The following is a 21,238-nucleotide window of genomic DNA, read 5'->3' as shown; positions in this document are numbered from 1 at the left end:
GAAATGTTCTTCAGGCTTCAAGAAACCCCAAAAGTAGTGCAATCATGCAGAATAGGGTTGGGAAGCAGAGCTGTGGACATGCCCACCCAGGGCCCCTCCCTTTCCCACCCTCTCCAGTCCCATCCTTGGCCATTTGGGGAGGGGGACAGGCATGACCATATGTGGTCATATCACCTGATAAATGCTTAACAAATTTGAAAAATATATAAAGAATTAACTAACTCATACCCATTTAGGAAACCCTTCTATGATCACTCAAAGTGGTAGATGCAGCCATGAAATCAAACGGCGAATAACTCTGGGCCGGAACGCAATGTTAGGCATAAACCGAATATGGAAAAGCAAAGATATCAGCCTTAATACAAAGTGCTGGCTAGTCAACGCCATTGTCTTCCCCATAACAAACTATGGATGCGAAAGCTGGACCCTGAAGAAGGAGGAGGAGAATAGATGCTTTCAAATTATGGTGTTGGAGACGAATGCTGCGAATCCCATGGACAGCCAAAGTGACCAACAAGATAGTTTTAGAGAGGAGCAAACCAACCATGTCATTAGAAGGGAAGATATTACGGCTAAAGCTCACTTACTTTGGACACATCATGCGATCAAACTCGTTGGAGAAATCATTAATGCTCGGCATGGTCAGTGGCAAAAGGAAACGCGGTCGCCAAAGGATCCGCTGGCTCGACACGATCAAAGCCAACTCAGGGTTGACCATGAACCAATTGAAGGAGGCAGTCATTGACCTAAACATATGGTGAAAACTTTCCTATAGAGGGTCGGACACAACTGAACAGATAACATCATCATCATCATCATCATTGACAGTCAAGAAACCCTGGTTTCATGGAACCCTGGTTGAGAAAGCCTGCTGTAGACTTCTGGCATCTTATATACCATTGTCTGCAGACCTTATTAATTACTCTGTACTCTGATTGTACTCTGATGAATGTATCTCACAGGGAAATCCCTGGAGATTAGGGGGGGTGCCTGAGGAGGGAGGAGTTTTGAGAGGAGAGGGAGCTCATCTGGGATGCAGGACCACTCTAGGACTTTGGCTATCCTCGATGCTTTGGATTGTAGGACTATGACCGGGTTTCCCAACCATGGTTCCACGGTATTGTGTGTTACTGTGAAGGTCCCTCTACAGAACCGGGGTGTGGGGTTATTCAAAATGGTGCCTGGGGAGAACTCTTCGACCCTGTGCTTGCTGTTTCCAGCTCTGAGCAAAGAGGAAAGAATAATATTTTAATTTGAGCAGCTTGACCCACTCCCTTCCAGAGCGGCCAAAGACGGGCCTAGAGGGCTGAGGCTCCTCTTACTTCCAGGGGGCGTGGCAAGGAGGTTTGGCCTGATGACATCACTTCCTGGTACTTTCAAGCTTGAAACATATTTCAGCCAGAACTTCATGGTTAAAAGGTTAGAAAAGACAATTGAATACCAGATCAAGCTTAAAGTCCTGATAATCACATTTAAGGCCATATGTGGTTTGGGTCCAGCGTTCCCCCCAAAGAGCACAACACTAAGCTATCACCAACTGGCTAATGATCCCTGGCCCCAAAGAAGCATGCTTGGCCTCAACCAGGACCAGGTCGTTGTCTGTCCTGGCCCCCACAGAGGGAATGAAACCCCAGAAGAGTCCTGGGCCCTGTTGGAGCTATCACAGTTCCACAGGGCCCTGCAAAATGGAGGTCCTATGTCATGCATTTGGTTGAGACCAATAGCAACACCTATGGAGATCCCAAAACTCTCTCCTTTCCAGATATACTCACTTTACAGGGAGACGACCACAACGTTACTGTGATTAAATGTTCTGTGAATAATCATTGCCCATGTTACAGTATGACTGTTGATGATACCACATGAATGACATTGCTATTGTCCTATGTTGTATTGTATCACACAATTTATGTTCTTTGTAAACCGCCCTGACCCACAAGTGGAAGCAGTATACAAATCTAAATAAATAAATAAAACCAAAGGGCTGTATTATGGTATACTATACCTTCTAAAACTGCCATTTCTCTCTGGAAAACTGATCTCGGATCAGCTGCAATTCCTGAGAGCCAGTTTGGTGTAGTGGTTAGGAGTGTGGACTTCTAATCTGGCATGCCAGGTTCGATCCTGCGCTCCCCCACATGCAACCAGCTGGGTGACCTTGGGCTCGCCACGGTGCTGATAAAACTGTTCTGACCGAGCAGTGATATCAGCGCTTTCTCAGCCTCACCCACCCCACAGGGTGTCTGTTGTGGGGAGAGGAATGGGAAGGCGACTGTAAGCCGCTTTGAGCCTCCTTCGGGTAGGGAAAAGCGGCATATAAGAACCAACTCTTCTTCTTCTGGAGTACTCTGGGCCCTGCCTTGAAGTTGGCAACCCTGATGGTGGCTTGGATTCTCACCTGCTTTTTCCCATTAGTTCATCCTCTGTTATTGTTCCAGCTCTGGGTTCTGTGAAACCCGGAGATTTAAGGTTGGACAATTCAGAGCGAGGTGGGAGAATTCAGCTTTGCAGACTGTCCCTGTCTAAACTCGTATTTCAGCACCCTCTCCATGTCATAGGACCCCACGTGGCCACCGGGGTGGAGGGCCGGTCCTGCTGCCTGGGGCCTATTCTCCTTCTTCCAGTTCTTCCCCAACAGAAGGCTGTTCTTCCACGAACATTTATGAATCTACCTTCTACTGTGTTGATCAAATTCAGTTTTGTCTATTCTGAGGGGCTTTTCGCACGCCTCCAAAATCGCACAATGGTTGCCAATTGAAAACGCTATTGATTTGCCGTTATGCACAACGTCGTTGACAATCTGCCACACACCTGAAACCGATCCGCAAAAAGCGCTTCGTTGTAGCGCTTTCAGGGAAATCCCCAAAAGTGGATTCACCCTCCGGAAAGCGATACACTCCTGCAACCAATCTGCAACACTAGCGAAAAAGACCTGTGCGTTAACATTGTTGCGGTTTCTACAAAGTCCCTCCCCCTGGCTCTCTCCTCTGATCTTCCGGTGAAGCGATCGCCATTTTTTTTCTCCGAGCGAGCGGGGATAAACGCACCAGCGAGCCTCTTTCTGTTTAGAGGCTTCCCCGGCTTCAGTCCCTCCCCAGAGTCACTAAGCACAGAGAAGCCCGTTTGCTGATGTATTTTCCCTTTATTTTTTACACTTTTTTCGGCTGAAAATCGGGCCCGTGAGGGGGGGGGATTTTTTTTTTCACTCGGAGGGAGCGTGGCAACGATGAAACGACAGCTCAAACACACCAGGCAGCTGGATGGGTCTCTCCGTTGCAACGAATCAACACAGATTCGTTGCAATGGGTGTTTTTTTTTTTAAAAAACCTTTCTTAAAGGGAAAGGGGCTGTTTGGGAGCATGCTAACGGCTGCCCATTGGCTGCTTGACGGCCAGGGGCGGGACGAGCTTGGCAATAGCGCTTCCTGGCTAGCGATTTTTGCCGAGACCGGAAGCCTGTGGGAAACGCTACAAAACGCAACTGGATTCCACTACAAAGGCAGGTATGCATAATGACGAATTCCACTATTTTAAATGGCGATTTTTCATTCAGCAACCAATTTGCGCCCGGTGCGGAAAGCCCCTGAATATCAGCCACTCACTGAGGTCTTCCAAACCGGAGATGCCAGGGACTGAACTTCTGCACGTGAAGCCACTGGCCTCCTCTTGAGTCCCCTCTCCCATTCTCAGCTTCCTGCCTCCCAAATCAGCCTTTCCTGCACCACTTTTGGAAGGAAGAGAGAATCAGCTGGCAGTTTTCAGATAAAGTTGAAGAAAGGGGGATAAGAGGGGAAATCTCCCAGCTGTGACTCTATGCATGGTGACTCAAGAGGAAGAGTGAATCTTATTGCAACAGTTGTTAAAACAAGAAGTGGGTTTTCCTGTACTTTCAACCTCAAGTTCACTTATTGTGGATGCACACGTTGGCACATTTACTCTAAAGCAGTGGTCCCCAACCTTTTTTCGGCTGGGGACAGGCAGGGCAACTGCCTCGCCCGCGCATCGTGCATGCGTGGCCATGCCCACGCATCGCGCATGCATGGCCGGGCCGTGCATGTGCTCATGCACGCTGCACGGCCGAAATCGCACATGTGTGGCACTTTCGCGCATGCGCGCATGCGCGAAAGTGCCGTGCATGCGTGATTTCGGCTGCGCAGCGCACATTTGCGCATGTGCGCACTGGCCGCGCATGCACAATGCGCGCCCACGGCCCTAATTCCCTCTCCCCCCCTCCCACAGTAAGAAGCTTCCCAGGCCGCAAGCTTGCCGCCTGGGAAGTTTTTTACTGCGGGGGGGGGGGCAGGGAGAGGGAACCGCGGCCCGGCGCCCTGGCCTTCGCGGCCCGGCACCGGGCCGCAGACCGCATGTTGGGGACCACTGCCCTAAAGCAAGTCCACTGAACTGACTTCATGAAAGGTGCATATTAACAATGATGGGCATCAGACCACTGGCCTTCGTCCTTGACAAATACTGACAGCCTCAGCCTGTGCTGGGAAAGAAGTCCTCCAAGCATGCTTCATGCAAAGGCTAACTTAATGAGTTACAATTGTTTGTGAATCCAAAGTTCCCACCCACAGGGGAGGCTGCCTGTTGCATCTCTGATAGACTTACTGTTCTTTCTGGGAGTGTAATTCTGTTGTGCTTCTGGATCAGGTGTCGCAGGGACATCCAATCATTCCTTGGTGTAGAGGTGTAATGGTTAGGAGCGCGGACTTAAAATCTGGAGAGCTGGGGTTGATTCACCGCTCCTCTTCCACATGCAGCCAGCTGGGTGACCTTGGGCTCACCACGGCACTAATAGAGCTGTTCTGACCGAGAAGGAATATCAGGGCTCTCTCAGCCTCACCCACCTCACAGGGGGTCTGTTGTGGGGAGAGGAAAGGGAAGTTGACTGTAAGCCGCTTTGAGACTCCTTCAGATAGAGAAAAGTGGCATATAAGTACCAACTCTTCGGGCCATTCCGCACTCGTCTAAAATAGCACAATGGTTACAAATTGAAATCACTACTGTTTTGCTGTTGTTCATGTCGTCGACAATCTACAACACTCCTGAAACCGATCCGCAAAAAGCGCTTCGTTGTAGTGCTTTCAGGGAAATCCCAAAAAGTGGATTCACCCTCCGGAAAGTGCTACACTCCTGCAACCAATCAGCAACACTAGCGGGAAAGTTATGTGCGTTACCATTGTTGCGGTTTCTGCAAAGTCCCTCCCCCTGGCTCTCTCCTCTGATCTTCTGGCGAAGTGATCGCCATTTTTTTTTCTCCGAGCGAGCGGAGATCAGCGCACCAGTGAGCCTTCGTTTACCCAGCAAGGCTTCCCTGGCTGCAGAGCTGTTTTAAGTCACCAAGCACGAAACAACACACAGCCCTGTTTGCTGGGTTATTTTCCCTTTATTTTTCACTGTATTTTTGTCCGAAAATTGTGCCCGTGCCGGGGGGGGGGGGGGTGTTAATTTTTTTTTCCACTCGGGGGGAGCGTGGCAACGATGAAATGGCAGCTCAAACACCACCTGCTACCTAGATGGGTCTCTCAGTTGCAATGAATCAACACAGATTCATTGCAACGTGTTTGTTTTTTAATCTTCCTTAAAGGGAAAGGGGCTTTTTGGGATCATGATAACGGCCGCCCATTGATGGCCAGGGGCGGGACGAGCTTGGCACTATTGCTTCCTGGCTAGTGATTTTTGCTGAGAGCGGAAACCTGTGGGAAATGATAGAAACGCAACTGGATTCCACTACAAAGGCAGGTATGCATAACGACGAATTCCACTATTTAAAATGGCATTTTTTCGTCCCGCAACCAATTTGCCACATAGATCCTGGTGCGGAATGGCCCTTCTTCTTCTTCAGTAATATCAGGGCTCTCTCAGCCTGATCTCCCTCACAGGGTGTCTGTTGTGGGGAGAGGAAAGGGAAGGCAAATGGAAGCTGCCTTGAGGCTTCTTCTGGCAGAGTAAAGCGGTATATAAGAAACAACTCTTCAGGCAGCAATGCAACAGAATAATCTATGTACTGGGATAAGTGTTTATTACGTCTCTGCACAAGATTTTGTTCCATCCAGCAATGTTTTTTTTAAATTGGAAGGTGCACCCATTTCTTGATTTCGTTATTACTACCATGCTTCTTCTCCTGAATGGGGACTCTGAGTGACTTACCATGTAGGCAGGCAGGAAGAGAGGGAGAGAGGCAAAGAGAGGGAGGGAGAAAAAAGAAAGGAAGAAAACAAAAGAAAGATGAGGAAGGAAGGAAGGAAGGAAGGAAGGAAGGAAGGAAGGAAGGAAGGAAGGAAGGAAGGTAGGGGGAAATTGATGAAAATGGAAGAGAACAGTGGAAGGAGGGAAGGAAGGAAGGAAGGAAGGAAGGAAGGAAGGAAGGAAGGAAGGAAGGAAGGAAGGATGGACTGACGGACGGACAGACAAACGGACAAACGAACGAATGGACAAACGAATTAACTCTGGTTACAGAGCTGGCCAAGGATTGCCAGCTTCAGTCTGCTCAGTTTCTGGAGAATTAGGGAGGGTGAAAATTGCGCAACAGAAGAAGATCAGCAAGAATGTGATGCCAAACACTCCATCCTCAAAAGGGAACTGATATCTGGAGATCAGTTATCATTCTGGTCCACCTGGAAGTTCTGAACCCTACAGTAGCCACCGTCTCAAAAGAACCCCAGAGCAGGTCACTCAGATCAGACACACAGTCCATTTAGTCCAATATCAGGTTTGCCAGCTCTGAGTGGGGAAATACCTGGAGGGTTTATGGGGTAGAGCCTGGGGAGGGGAGGGGCTAGTGCCAGAGAGGCCACCCTCCAAAGCAGCTATTTCCTCCAGGGAAACTGCTGATCTCGGTTGTCCAGAGGTCAATTGTGCCGCCTCTCCAACATCCAGCCAGTTTGGTGTAGTGGTTAGGAGTGCAGACTTCTATTCTGGCGAGCCGGGTTCGATTCTTCACTCCTCCACATGCAGCCAGCTGGGTGACCTTGGGCTAGACACAGCACTGATAAAGCTGTTCTGAAAGAGCAGTAATATCAGGACTCTCTCAGCCTCACCTCCCTCACAGGGTGTCTGTTGTGGGGAGAGGAAAGGGAAGGTGAATGTAAACCGCTTGGAGACTCCCTTGGGTAGAGAAAAGTGGCATATAAGAACCAACTCTCCTTCTCCTTCTCCTTCTCCTTCTCCTTCTCCTTCTCCTTCTCCTTCTCCTTCTCCTTCTCCTTCTCCCTCTCCCTCTCCCTCTCCCTCTCCCTCTCCTTCTCCTTCTCCTTCTCCTTCTCCTTCTCCTTCTCCTTCTCCTTCTCCTTCTCCTTCTCCTTCTCCTTCTTCTTCTATTTCACGCAGCAGCCAACCAGTTGCCCTGGAGGGCCAAGCAAACAGGGCACAGAACCTGAGACTTCCCCAGACTCTGCGTCCCAGCTCAGGCATTCAGTCTACTTACATATATGGAGATACCTTTTCATTACCATGACTGGTAAACATCGATGGACCATTCCTCCGTGCATCTGTCTAAAATCCCTTCAAATGCCACCTCTGCCATGGACATCTCAACACCCACCAGAAGCGGAGTCCGCAGCTGGATCAAGTTTGAGTCCAGAGGCCCCTTTAAGATGAACATTGTGTTATGCAAGGTATATCTTCAGATATACAGAGGAATACGTGAAGAAGTGTGTTTGCCCGTGAAAACATGTATATCTAGAATAAAAAATGTTGTTAGTCCACATTTGTCCTCCTGCTTCAGACCAACTGGGCGATCCACCTGAATCTCTCTGTCTGCATTGAAAGCCCTTTAGCTGATGCAGCTGAATGCAGCAAGGGATTCCATGCCTTGTCAGCAGAAGAGAAATGATCTCAGCCAAATGATTACAACAGACATCCTGTGAGGTAGGCAAAGCTGAGAGACCCCTGATATTACTGAAGAAGAAAAAGAGTTGGTTCTTATATGCCGCTTTCTTTTCTCAAAGGAGTCTCAAAGCGGCTTATATTCACCTTCCCTTTCCTCTCCCCACAACAGTCACCCTGTTGGGTAGGTGAGGCTGAGAGAGCCCTGATATTAATGAAGAAGAGAATTGGTTCTTATATGCCACTTTTCTCTACCTGAAGGAGTGTCAAAGTGGCTTACAATCCCCTTCCCTTTCCTCTCCCCACAACAGACACCCTGTGAAGTGGTTGAGGCTGAGAATGCCCTGATATTACTGAAGAAGAATAAGAGTTGGTTCCTGTATACTGCTTTTCTCTACCAAAAGGAGTCTCAAAGCGGCTTCCGATCGCCTTCCCTTTCCTCTCCCCACAACAGACCCCCTGTGAGGGAGGTGAGGCTGAGACAGCCCTGATATTCCTGCTCGGTCAGAACAGCTTTCTCAATGCTGTGGTGAGTCCATGGTCATCCAGCTGGCTGCATGTGGAGGAAAAAAAGGGAATTGAACCTCGCTCGCCAGATTAGAAATCCACACTCGTAACCACTACACCAAGCTGGCTCTCTCTCAGAAGTCTGGTTGATGTCATGGCTGATGTCTGATGTACGTTGTGGTCTAGGTTCAACTCAGGATAAGCATTCTGTATTAATACAGCCAACTAGCAGTGGCCTGTATGGCATTTTCTCTCTGCTCTTGGTGGGGAGAAGAACCGTCCAGTAGAGCTTCTTGGACAAATAAACAATGCTGTATTTCTGAGACCTTGCCTCCTTCCTGATTGGGAAAGGGGAAGAGAATGGGGCACAACCCTAGGACAGGCCCTTCAGGCTGTAACATAACCACTTTCCACAAGGCCAAAGGTGGCATGCTGAACTGCCAAGGAGGCATCCCAGAAGGTGGATGAAGAGGCTTGAGAACCAGCATGGGGTAGTCGTTAGTGTGCTAGATCCAGGAGCTGGAGGCCCCAGTCTCCAAGTGGGTGCTGGCATTCTTCCAGAATCGCACCTGCCGAGATGACGGAGATCAGTTCCCTTAAAGAAAATGGCAGTTTTGGAATCTGTGACATCACATCCCTTGGAGGGCCCTACCTTCTTCCAATCCTGTCCTCCCCAGGCTTCACCTCCCTTTCTCCAAGAATTGCCATTCTGGAGCTGGCAGCCCTGTGTGGGAGCCCCAGCAGATGGCCTCTGTTAACTTTCAGATGAGACCTTTTCCATGCATGACTTAAACATGCTCTCTCTCCCCCCCCCCCTTTCCTTTTGCATCTTGGTCAGAGGCACTGTGCCCTTCTTTCTGGCCAGTGACAGGCATCAGAGGCTACAAGATGGAGCAGTTGAAGCCATTCCTGTTCTCTCGCAGATTATGCCAATAACTTCACTTCAAGTTTGTTAAACATAAACTTGGCTTAGGTTGTAGTGGTGAAGAGCGGCGGCCTCTAATCTGGAGAACTGGGTCAGATCCCGCACTTCTCTTACACATGCAGCCAACTGGGTGACCTTGGGCCAGTCCCAGTTCTCTCAGAGCTCTCTCAGCTTCAACAGGGTGTCTGTTGTGAGAAGAGGAAGGGAAGGCGATTTGTAAGCCTCTTTGAGACTCCTTCGGGTAGAGAAAAGTGGGGTATAAAACCCAACTCCTCCTCCTCCTCCTCCTCCTCCTCCTCCTTCTTGTCTTAGGAGTAGGGCCAACCACAATGTTCATGTGAGGAGGTCCTCTTCTACCTTATGTAAGACTCCTTAACGTTCTTTAAGAAATGCACTGCATTAGCAACAGGCGCCTCAGAGTGTCTAAGGACAGAATCCAGTTTCCCCATCTACCCACAAAGCCGGTGCTGTCCACACCCCCTTGAGAACTCAGCTATAAGAGGAAGGACAGCGAAGCTGCAAGAGGACTGGCAGATGGTCCGCTTCATCACTGAACAGCTTTAAGGGGGACAAAAGGACTTCTCTTCTCATTCACCTGGAGTCTTCAACTTGCTCTTCTGAAGGGAACTCCTTCACAGGAGTCAGTGATCTCCCGTCTTCAGCGCTGCTCGGCACCTGTCCAGGTTAGTGCAAGCAAATGAACCCTGCAGAGACTCTTCCAAGTTCATGGAAGTCCATGTGTTTAGGTGTGTAGCTCTGCTTATGAATGCAGGAGTTCCCGAGGAATCTGTGAGTTTGTAGCAGTAGGATCCAGTTGGAATCTGGTAGCCCCTTGAAGACTACTTATTGTAATTTAAATTTTTTTGTTATACCCTGACTTTCTCCTCAATAGGGACCTCAAAGTGGTTTATATCATTCTTCTCTCCTCTGACGTGTCTTCCCAACAACTCTACGAAGTAGGTTAGGTAGAAGGCGTGTGCCTAGCCTGAGGGAGCTTCCATAGCACAAGTGGGGATTCGAACCTGGGTCTCTCAGATGCCAATCCAACCCTCTTAACCATGACACCACGTTAACAGCATTCACCTTGGTTGAGGTTTTGGGATGGGAACTCTCCTCACCATATCCAGAGTGTTAGCCCATAATAATAAGAAGAGTTGGTTTTTATGTGCTGCTTTTCTCTACCCGAAGGAGTCTCAAAGCGGATTACATTTGCCTTCCCTTTCCTCTCCCCACAACAGACACCTTGTGAGGTGGGTGAGGCTGGGAGAGCCCTGATATTCCTGAAGAAGAGAATTGGTTCTTATGTGCCACTTCTCTCTACCCGAAGGAGTCTCAAAGCGGCTTCCGATCACCTTCCCTTTCCTCTCCCCACAACAGACACCCTGTGGGGTGGGTGAGGCAGAGAGAGCCCTGATGTTCCTGCTTGGTCAGAACAGCTTTATCAGTGCCGTGGCAAGCCCAAGGTCACCCAGCTGGTTCTATGTGGGGGAGCTTGGAATAAACTCGGCTCACCAGATTTTAAGTCCGCGCTCCTAACCATTACACCAAAGTCGACATGGATTTGCGTGTCGAGTTGCAAGCAACAGGCAGTTGGGAATGGGGAAGCATTACAAAACAGGGACCGGTTTGGATGGCAGCGTAATCTGCCTCCAGATAGGGATGCCAGCCTCCAGGTGGGACCAGGGGATCCCCTGGAATTACAGCTCCACTCCTGTCACAGACATCAGTGTCCCGGGAGTGCATGGCTGCTTTGGAGGTTAGATTCTGTGGCCGTGTGGCCCTGTACCCCACTGGGTCCCTGTCCTCCTCAGGCCCCACCCCCTAGCAACTCTGTTCCCAGTCACACACACCCTGTTGGAAGGGTTACCGCAGCCCCTATGACTACCGTGAGCGATGTGGGTGGGGTTGCCAGATCCAGGCTGGGGAAAACCCTGGAGATTTGGGGATGGCCTGAGGAGAGCAAGGAGCTCAGTGGGGTACAAGGCCACCCTCCAAAGTGGCAATCCCCCCCCCCCAAAATGGCTGTTGCTGCATAAGGGAATCCTGCTTCTTTCCTTGGCAAAGGAACGGTCTTAGGCTAGTGTAAGGTGACCAGATTTCAACATTGGTAAAGCGGGACACCATTGACCGGGGGGGGGGGGTCTGGATTAAAAATTTGGTCTATATGGAGCAACAAAAAGTTTCATAGAACACATAGAACGCAAAAATAGTATTGTAATATACATAAGTACAATTTGCCAGGTACCCCCAGATGTCCCTCCGAAAGTGGGACAATCTGGTCACCTTAGGCTAGTGGGGTGCCCGAGAGGAGAATGGTGGGGATGGCTTAGCAGCCAAATGCACAAGATGTGAAATAGGATCTGCGTTTCGGCTGACAAAAGAGGAAACTGCAATTGTGACAGGCTGAACCTTCCTTGTTCTTGGTGTGGGGGCCGCTGGGATGGTTAAGTAGGGTTCCTAACTCCAGGTCCTGAAATTTCTGGGGATTTGGAGGAGAGGTGGAGGAGACGAGGAAACCCAACAGGGACATGGTGTCACTAGGATTTCCTGGCCTGGGCAGGAGTCCCCTGTTTTACAGATGCACTGTACCCCTCCCCAACTCCCTCAAACCTGGAAAAACATTGCAGGATGTGCCAATGTTACTTCCAGGTGACATCCGTATATCTCAGGGCTCCTCCCCACTCCCCCATCCCCCCGCTGGGAGCATCAAAGGACCTGGCAACTCTAGGTAGCATAGATACCATATTGTTCTGAAATATTCTGAGCCTGCTGGTGGAGAGGGGAGGGGGTATAAAAACCAATCAATCAAACGAACAAATAGCTGTTCCTCCAGCTTGGTTTAGTGGTTAAGAGTGGCGGCCTTTGATCTAGAGATTCCCCGTTCCTCCACATGCAGCCCGCTGGATGACCTTGGGCCAGTCGCAGTCCTGTTAGAGCTGCTCTGACTGAGCAGTCCTGTCAGAAGGTCTTTCAGTCCCATCTACCTCACAGTGTGTCTCTTGCCAAGAGAGGAAAGGAAAGGTTTATTTGTAAGCTGCTTTGAGACTCCTTCTGGTAGGGAAAAGTGGGGTATAAAAGCCAACGCCTCCTCCTCTTTTGTCTACAATCTGGGAATCGGTAATAATTCTGTGAGAACTCGAGCCTCCACCTAGATCAGGCAGAGGTTCCTAGAGTGGCACCCATCAGGGTTTCTGACTTGCAGGGGGTTTCTGGAGTTCTCCTGGAATTGCAATGGATCTCCAGGGGACAGAGAGCCCCCCTGAAGTCCCTCCCCCCTCAGGATCCCCCCTCAAAATCTCCAGGTATTTTCCAGCTTGGAGCTGGCAGTTCTCATTAAGCAGACAGGAAAGTTTTTGCCCTCGTTAAGCAGACAGGAAAGTTCACTGTTGTCTGCCTACTCCTGCAGGCAAGGAATGTCCTGGACATCTGGGGAGGGTGCCGTTGGAGGGATTAGGAGGGATGTGATACCACAGTGCCCACCTCGTCTCAAAGCTGCCATTTCCCACAGGGCAATAGTTCCTAACCTCTGCAGTACAGTGGCCCGCAAATCCAAATTTCCTCCGTACAATAAGTTTAGCGGGACGCTTGCCCCAAGGTAGGTAAAAATTATGACAGAACTGTAAGAGGCAATAGAAAAATTCAAACGTTTAATACTCAGCTTTCAAAATGGGAAACAGCAGAGTCAAAGTCTGTTGCAGAAGGGAACTACGTAGTAGTGACTCACATAGGAGTATCTTATCTGTTCCCAAAAAGAACGACAGAACGACACAATGTTCAGAGATTGAGAAAACATTCTCAAAGTTCAAAAAAGTATATTATCATGAAATCTCGAACAGCACCGGGTACCAGCTGTTTTCAAAAAACGATTCCTCCTCAGAACCCAATGGCGAATCGACAAAGCAAACAAGTTACAAATAATGAAATGTCGGCTTAATTATAGTCTACAGAATCGTCAAGCATGCCAATGGATATTTATCAGTGTAACGAGAATCAAACTTCTTGTGCTCGGATCTTACTGACTTAAGTAGGGAAGAACTCTCTGAAATTGTCCCTCAAACGGGTGCACCGACATAGAAACAGCTCTGCTACTTTTTGTACTGTTAAAGAAAAAGAATGAAAAACGTACCTGGTGCTTGGTGGCTACTTTTTAAAAGAAAGAGTCATCAAAGGTAACAAACAGCAAGAATACCGTATGTACTTACATATAAGCCTATCCGCACATAAGCTGAGGGATCCAATTAGACCACAAAAGATCAGAGTCCCTCAGTCAAACTGTTGATGTCCTACAAGCTGTCAGAGCAATGATTGGCTGGCTGGAGCAGGCTTACCGTAAATACCTGTGTATAAGCCGAGGAGGGCTTTTTCAGCGTGGGAAAAGGTGCTGAAAAACTAGGCTTATACGTGAGTATATAGGGCAATCCATTGTTAAGTCCGTGTGGACTTAAGGTATTATGTCTGAAGAGGAAAGAAATTTATTTCTGAAAAAGAATCTTCTTTAAATGAGTCCTCTCATACTTCTTAGTGGCAAGGGTTTCAAGAACCATGAATTTAAAGTCATCTTGAGAATGGTTATTCCATAATAAATGTTCTACAAGGGGAGCTTCTCTCACAAGATTCCTTATATGGGACCCGTGATCCCCAATCCTGATTTTTGTTTTGTTTTTTAAATATAATTGTATTTATTTCATGGAAAGGATGGGGGTGAAGGGTTTGATGTACAGCAGGGGTAGTCAAACTGTGGCCCTCCAGATGTCTGTGGACTACAATTCCCATGAGCCCCTGCCAGCAAATGCTGGCAGGGGCTCTTGGGAATTGGAGTCCACGGACATCTGGAGGGCCGCCGTTTGACTACCCCTGATGTACAGTGTACAGTGCAGGAAAAGAGGGAGAGGGAAATAGGTCAGTTTTCATAGAATCATAGAATCATAGAATCATAGAGTTGGAAGGGGCCATACTGGCCATCTAGTCCAACCCCCTGCTCAACGCAGGATTAGCCCTAAGCATCCTAAAGCATCCAAGAAAAGTGTGTATCCAACCTTTGCTTGAAGACTTCCAGTGAGGGGGAGCTCACCACCTCCTTAGGCAGCCTATTCCACTGCTGAACTACTCTGACTGTGAAAAACTTTTTCCTGATATCTAGCCTATATCGTTGTACTTGAAGTTTAAACCCATTACTGCATGTCCTCTCCTCTGCAGCCAGCAGAAACAGCATCCTGCCCTCCTCCAAGTGACAACCTTTCAAATACTTAAAAAGGGCTATCATGTCCCCTCTCAACCTCCTTTTCTCCAGGCTGAACATTCCCAAGTCCCTCAACCTATCTTCATAGGGCTTGGTCCCTTGGCCCCAGATCATCTTCGTCGCTCTCCTCTGTACCCTTTCAATTTTATCTACGTCCTTCTTGAGGTGAGGCCTCCAGAACTGCACACAGTACTCCAGGTGTGGTCTGACCAGTGCTGTATACAATGGGACTATGACATCTTGTGATTTTGATGTGATGCCCCTGTTGATACAGCCCAAAATGGCATTTGCCTTTTTTACCGCTGCATCACACTGCCTGCTCATGTTTAGTTTACAATCCACAAGTACCCCAAGGTCTCGTTCACACACAGTGCTACCTAGAAGCGTATCCCCCATCCAGTAGGCATGCTTTTCATTTTCATTTTCAAACAGTCTCCTCTTAACATTATCTACTAGTTGGCGAATTACAATGATCCTGTGTTTTTATGGATAATGATGTCTCTTGATAATCCAGAAAGCATTTCCAATGGTTTTGAAATTTTTCTGGAGGTGCTTTGCGTATCATGTTGGTCAATCTTGCCATTGATACAATCCTGATTTTGATGGGATGTATGGATATTCCTACACAAAAATTCTGACGTGAACAAATCTGTAATTCTACACAAAATTTAGCATTGCAATGAGTAAAGTTTTGTAAATCAAGATGAAAATTCTGTCGCGGAAGATCTATAGGTCTGGTCTCCCAGAAACTTTACAACAGTTACAGCCAGAGCATTTAAAATGCCCAAAGAGCTCAGGCTGGCTAGTTCTAAGGGGCTTTTTGCACGCCTTCAAAATAGCACAATGGTTGCCAATTGAAAACGCTACTGATTTGCTGTTTTGCACAACGTCGTTGACAATCTGCCACACACCTGAAACCAATCTGCAAAAAGCGCTTCCTTGTAGCGCTTTCAGGGAAATCCCCAAAAGTGGATTCACCCTCCGGAAAGCGATACAGTCCTGCAACCAATCTGCAACACTAGCGAAAAAGACCTGTGCGTTAACATTGTTGCGGTTTCTACAAAGTCCCTTCCCCTGGCTCTCTTCTCTGATCTTCCGGCGAAGCGATCGCCATTTTTTTTTTCTCCGAGCGAGCGGGGATAAACGCACCAGCGAGCCTCTTTCAGTTTAGAGGCTTCCCCGGCTTCAGTCCCTCCCCTTCAGTCACTAAGCACACTTCAGTCACTAAGCACACTACTAAGCAGTCACTTTATTTTTTACACATTCATTCAGCCGAAAATCGGGCCCGTGAGAGGGGGGGGGGATTTTTTTTTTTCACTCGGAGGGAGCGTGGCAACGATCAAACGACAGCTCAAACACACCAGGCAGCTGGATGGGTCTCTCCGTTGCAACGAATTAACACAGATTCGTTGCAATGGGTATGTTTTTTTTTTAAAAAAAACCTTTCGTAAAGGGAAAGGGGCTGTTTGGGAGCATGCTAACGGCTGCCCATTGGCTGCTTGACGGCCAGGGGCGGGACGAGCTCGGCAATAGCGCTTCCTTTCTAGCGATTTCTGCCGAGACCGGAAGCCTGTGGGAAACGCTACAAAACGCAACTGGATTCCACTACAAAGGCAGGTATGCATAACGACGAATTCCACTATTTTGAATGGCGATTTTTCATTCAGTGACCAATTTGCTACAAAGATCCCGGTGCGTAAAGCCCCTAATAATTGAACAACCATTGCTACCTAGCTGATTGTCAATAGACCTGGTGAATCTTAGCCTGATCTTGGGCTTCTCACCACAACCTTTTGCAACACATCGATGTTTATAGGGCATCTTTTTTATTTCATTCGGCACAGGAGAAAATTCTAAGGACCAGCAAAGAGAGGATGCTTTAGGTTAAGTCCAGGTGGCCCATTCTGATTCCGAATTCCCCAGTTTTGCAGCTCATCTCCAGACTAAAGAGATCAGTCCCCCTGGAGAAAATGGCCGCTGTAGAGGGGGAACTCCGTGGCATTATACTCCATAGCATTGTACTCCACTGAGGTCCCTCCCTGCCCCCAAACCCCACCCACTCCTGGCTCCACCCCCAAATTCTCCAGGTATTTCTCAGCCCAGAGCTAGCAACCCTACTGAGCTCCCATCTAGCTGAGCCAGCGTGATATAGTGGTTAAGAGAGGTAGCCTTTAGGGTTTGAATCCCCACTCCTCCACCTGCAGCCATCTGGGTGACTTTGGGCTAGTCACAGTCGTGTTAGAGCTGTTTTCACAGAACAGTTCTCTCTGAGCTTTCTTCCCTAGCCCACATGGTGCTTGTTGTGGAGAAAGGAAGGGAAGGTGATTGTAAGGCACTTTGAGACTCCGAGTAGTGAAAAGTGGGGAACCAATTCCAAATCCTCTATGACTAACCATATGTTTTTGAATAATCAAAGTGCACAGCTGGCCCCAGTATGAGGAGCCCAAAGTGAGTGGAATTACAACATCCCCCCCTCTGCCTTGGCCTGAGGAGCTTTTATGGACCACCCTCTCCTTCGCCATGACTCCAATTCTCTCCCCACCCCTAAAATTATAAGCAACGCAATCTAGTACTCATCAGGATGCATTTGTCTTGCTCAGCATATATAAGCTGGAAAGAAATAAATTGTTGTTGTTAGGTGTGAAGTCGTGTCCGAACCATCGTGACCCCATGGACAATGATCCTCCAGGCCTTCATCCTCTACCATTCCTTGAAGTCCATTTAAGTTTGCACCGACTGCTTCAGTGGCTCCATCCAGCCACCTCATTCTCTGTTGTCCTCTTCTTCTTTTGCCCTCAGTCGCTCCCAGCATTAGGCTCTTCTCCAGGGAATCCTTCCTTCTCATGAGGTGGCCAAAGTATTTGAGTTTCATCTTCAGGATCTGGCCTTCTAGGGAGCAGTCAGGGCTGATCTCCTCTAGGACTGACCGGTTTGTTCGCCTTGCAGTCCAAGGGATGCGCAAGAGTCTTCTCCAGCACCAGAGTTCAAAAGCCTCAATTCTTTGACGCTCGTCCTTCCTTATGGTCCAACTTTCACAGCCATACATTGCAACTGGGAAGACCATAGCCTTGACTAGACTCACTTTTGTTGGCAGGGTGATGTCTCTGCTTTTTAGGATGCTGCCTAGATTTGCCATAGCTTTCCTCTGTCAGAGGTGTTGCAACCCACTTGGGGTCCCAGGTTGGGAAATCTGCCTTATGGGGACGGATCTCATTAGTTGGGACACTGTTGGTTGTTCCAGGAGAACTCCAGGCCCCACCTGGAGGGTGGAAACTTCTTGGTTGGAATTGGGGAGCTGAGTAGACAGATCCCAGAACAAAGGCCATTGTGGTCATCTCCCAGATGGGCCTGTGGGCATATGGGATCTGGTAAGCCAACCTTTCCCAACTTGTTTACCACTGAAAACCCCCTTGAACATTCTTCAGGTTTTGAGAAACCCCAGAAGTGGCACGATTGTGCCGAATCTGATTGGGAAGCTTAGCATTGGCCTACCTGAGGCCCCTCCCCTCCTACCCCCTCCAGGCCCATCATTGGCCATCTTGGGAGGGGGGGCAGGTTGACATGACTATACATGGTCATATCACTTGATAAATGTTTAACAAATTAAAACAAATATATCCAAAATTAACTAACTTCTTTTGGGTAACCCTTCCCAAGGCTTTCCAGGGCCTTCAAGAAACTCCAGGGTTCTATAAAAGCCTGGCCAAGAAAGCCTGTGATAAGCCTGGCTGTTTGTTGTGTCTCAATTGGCATATGACTTTGCACGTCTTCATGGTTTCTCCTGAGTGACTGGGGCTCTTTGGGGTACCCTTTGAACCAGGGATGGCCCAACTGTGGCTCTCTAGATGTCCATGGACTACAATTCCCATGAGCCCCTGCCAGCATTTGCTGGCACGGGCTCATGGGAATTGTAGTCCATGGACATCTGGAGAGCCACAGCTGGGCCACCCAGGGCAGAACCTGGTTGTCCCCAAGGGCTGTCAAGTTCCTGCTGGGATGGGGTGAGAGGAGCATTCCTCAGTATCCTGACGTGCAATTCTGGCTTGGCCGGAAGTAACAACAGTGGGTTGGCAGTGACATTCTAGCGTTTCACCAAATACTCTGTGGTTAAACCTTCTGGCAGCAAGATGCTGGAGCAGAAATTTCCGGGCAATATCTGTCCTCTACAGGTCTTTACTTGTGAAGCTCCACAGGGAGTTGGATGGTACCTGTTGGGAACTGATCGCACAGATAGACGGACAATGATCTGATCCCACAAGGCAGTACTTAACCTCCTTCTTTTTCCATCCAGGAGAAGACAGGAGTGAAGGAGCATCTCCCTCCAAAAGTCATGGAAAACACAACTCTACTTAGTCCTCTTGAGGTTGTCCACTCAAATTCCAGCAACGACAGCACTGTCTATTATGACTATGAGTATGACGAAGATTATATCTTCACTTTGCACGAAAGGCTGAAGGTCCTCTCTATGGTTATCTACAGCATTGCCTTTGTGGTGGGTGTCCTCGGAAACGGGCTGGTCATTTTCATAACTGGCTTCCGCATGAAGAAGACGGTCAACACCATCTGGTTCCTCAACTTGGCCATTGCAGACTTCACCTTCACCTTCTTCCTGCCCCTGAGCATTGCCTACCTAGCCATGGACTTCCACTGGCCCTTTGGGGAGGCCATGTGCAAGTTGAACAGCACCATTGCCTTCATCAACCTCTACGCCAGTGTCTACCTCCTCACGGTCATCAGCATAGACCGCTGCATTTCTGTGCTAGCCCCGGTGTGGGCTCAGAATCACCGGAGCCCCCGTTGCGCTTCCTTCGTGGCTCTTGGGGTTTGGATTCTCGCCCTGGTGTTGAGTGCGCCCAGCATCCATTTCCGGAAGACCTTGCAGAAAGAGGATGTCATCAACTGCTACAATCACTTCAGCTCTGATAGAAACCATTCGAGAGTCATCCACCAAGCCATGACTACCAGCCGTTTCATCTTTGCCTTTGTGATCCCCTTCTACGTCATCATTCTGTGCTACGGGGCCATAGTTCTGAGGCTGAAGAGGGACCGCTTGGCCCGGTCAAGTAAGCCCTTCAAAGTCATCACAGCAGTGATTGTGGCCTTTTTCATCTGCTGGTTCCCCTATCATGTCTTCTCTTTCTTGGAGATTCGAGCCTACAAGGACCCCAACCTGCACCTGGTGATCATGATCGGTCACCCTCTGACGTCCAGCCTGGCCTTTATCAACAGCTGCTTGAACCCCATCCTGTATGTCTTCATGGGGCACGATTTCAAGGAAAGGCTGAAACGCTCCATCCTCGCGGTCTTGGAGAGCGCCTTCACGGAGGACAGCCAGGCCACGACGCAGACTAAGACCAAATCCTCAGACTCCCAGGATTCTCAAGGCTTATAAACATTGCTGATCTTGGCTTCTGAAATGTCCTGCCTTCCCCAAAAGACTTCATTACTGGCATTGCGCTCTGCCCACACCAGTTTGTTAGCAAGAACGCCAAGATATTGCCTGGTCTCAACCAGAGCCAGGGCCTTTTCGTCCCTGGCCCCAATTTGGTGGAATGAGTTCTGCAGGACCTACTAAATAGTACTCTTTTTCCAGGCATAGGGCCGAGATCATGGCAGACTGGAATTAGATGGGCCTTCCCCATGTGCCCCCCCCTCCCTGCAGCATTCTAGAATGCTCCCCGGGTTAACTAGTGGTGGATGTCTGGGTGAACGGGGGAAGGTGGGACTAATTTTAATCTGTGTTTTAAACTGTGTTTTTATTATTGTTATTTTATTGTTGCGAACCACCCTGAACCCACTGATTCCCACCCATTCAGGAAAACGATTCAGGGCCATCAAAAAAAAAAAAAAACCTCAGGGTTTCATAAACCCCTGGCTGAGAAACCCTGCTATACACTCATGTTGACAAAAGATTCCCCCCTTTTTTTCTTTTGTAAGTGACAATTCTAAACAAAGCAAGGAGTTAGCATGTGCATGGTCACTGTGAAGTTGTCAGCCAAAATAGTTTAGATTTAAGTTCTCCTTAAGAGTAATTGGAAGATAATATCTGTGCCCTCCAGAAGTTACAACAGTATGAAAGTCGCTTTTGGGGGTGGGTGGGTGAATGCGTTTCTTCTCCCCCCCCCCCCCCCCCCGTGGCACAGCACTGGCTGCTTCAGGCACGAACAGCCGCTTCAGACACCAAAGTGCCCAACCCTAGTGAGGAGTGCAGACTTCTAATCTGGCGAGCCAGGTTTGATTCCCCTCTCCTCCCCCACATGCAACCAGCTGGGTGACCATCACAGCACTGATAAAGCTGTTCTGACCCAACAGTAATATCAGGGCTCTCTCAGCCTCACCCACCTCACAGGGTGTCTGTTGTGGGGAGAGGAAAGGGAAGGTGACTGTAAGCCACTTTGAGACTCCTTTGGGGAGAGAAAAGTGGCAGATAAGAACCAACTCTTCTTCCTTTTCAGTAATATCAGGGATCTCTCAGCCTCACCTCCCTCACAGGGTGCCTGTTGTGGGGAGAGGAAAGGGAAGGCGACTGTAAGCCACTATGAGACTCCTTTGGATAGAGAAAGGTGGCATATAGGAACCAACTCTTCTTCTTCTTCTTCTTCTTCTTCTTCTTCTTCTTCTTCTTCTTCTTCTTCTTCTTCTTCTTCTTCTTCTTCTTGTCTTGGAACTCTTTTTGGCTTTGTTCAATGTCAATTTTTTTTCCTGCAGCAAAAGAAAAAAGAAAAAAAAGGAATTGTA

At 48.7% G+C, this 21,238-nt stretch overlaps 1 protein-coding gene across 1 annotated transcript; it reads left to right on the top strand.

Annotated features, from left to right (window-relative positions):
* Window positions 1-9,825: 9,825 nt before the first annotated feature.
* LOC143838945 (chemerin-like receptor 1) lies at window positions 9,826-20,558 on the top strand. The gene is made up of 2 exons (XM_077340841.1): window positions 9,826-9,944; window positions 18,792-20,558. Exon 2 carries the CDS (start codon window positions 18,831-18,833, stop codon window positions 19,890-19,892), a length of 1,062 nt encoding a protein of 353 aa, XP_077196956.1. The 5' UTR covers window positions 9,826-9,944; window positions 18,792-18,830; the 3' UTR covers window positions 19,893-20,558.
* The last annotated feature ends 680 nt before the right edge of the window (window positions 20,559-21,238 follow it).

This window comes from Paroedura picta, chromosome 5 (genome assembly GCF_049243985.1).
Source record: "Paroedura picta isolate Pp20150507F chromosome 5, Ppicta_v3.0, whole genome shotgun sequence".
Taxonomy (NCBI): domain Eukaryota; kingdom Metazoa; phylum Chordata; class Lepidosauria; order Squamata; family Gekkonidae; genus Paroedura; species Paroedura picta.
Note: the sequence above shows the minus strand (reverse complement) of the source record. Positions and strands in the feature narration are given on the sequence as shown.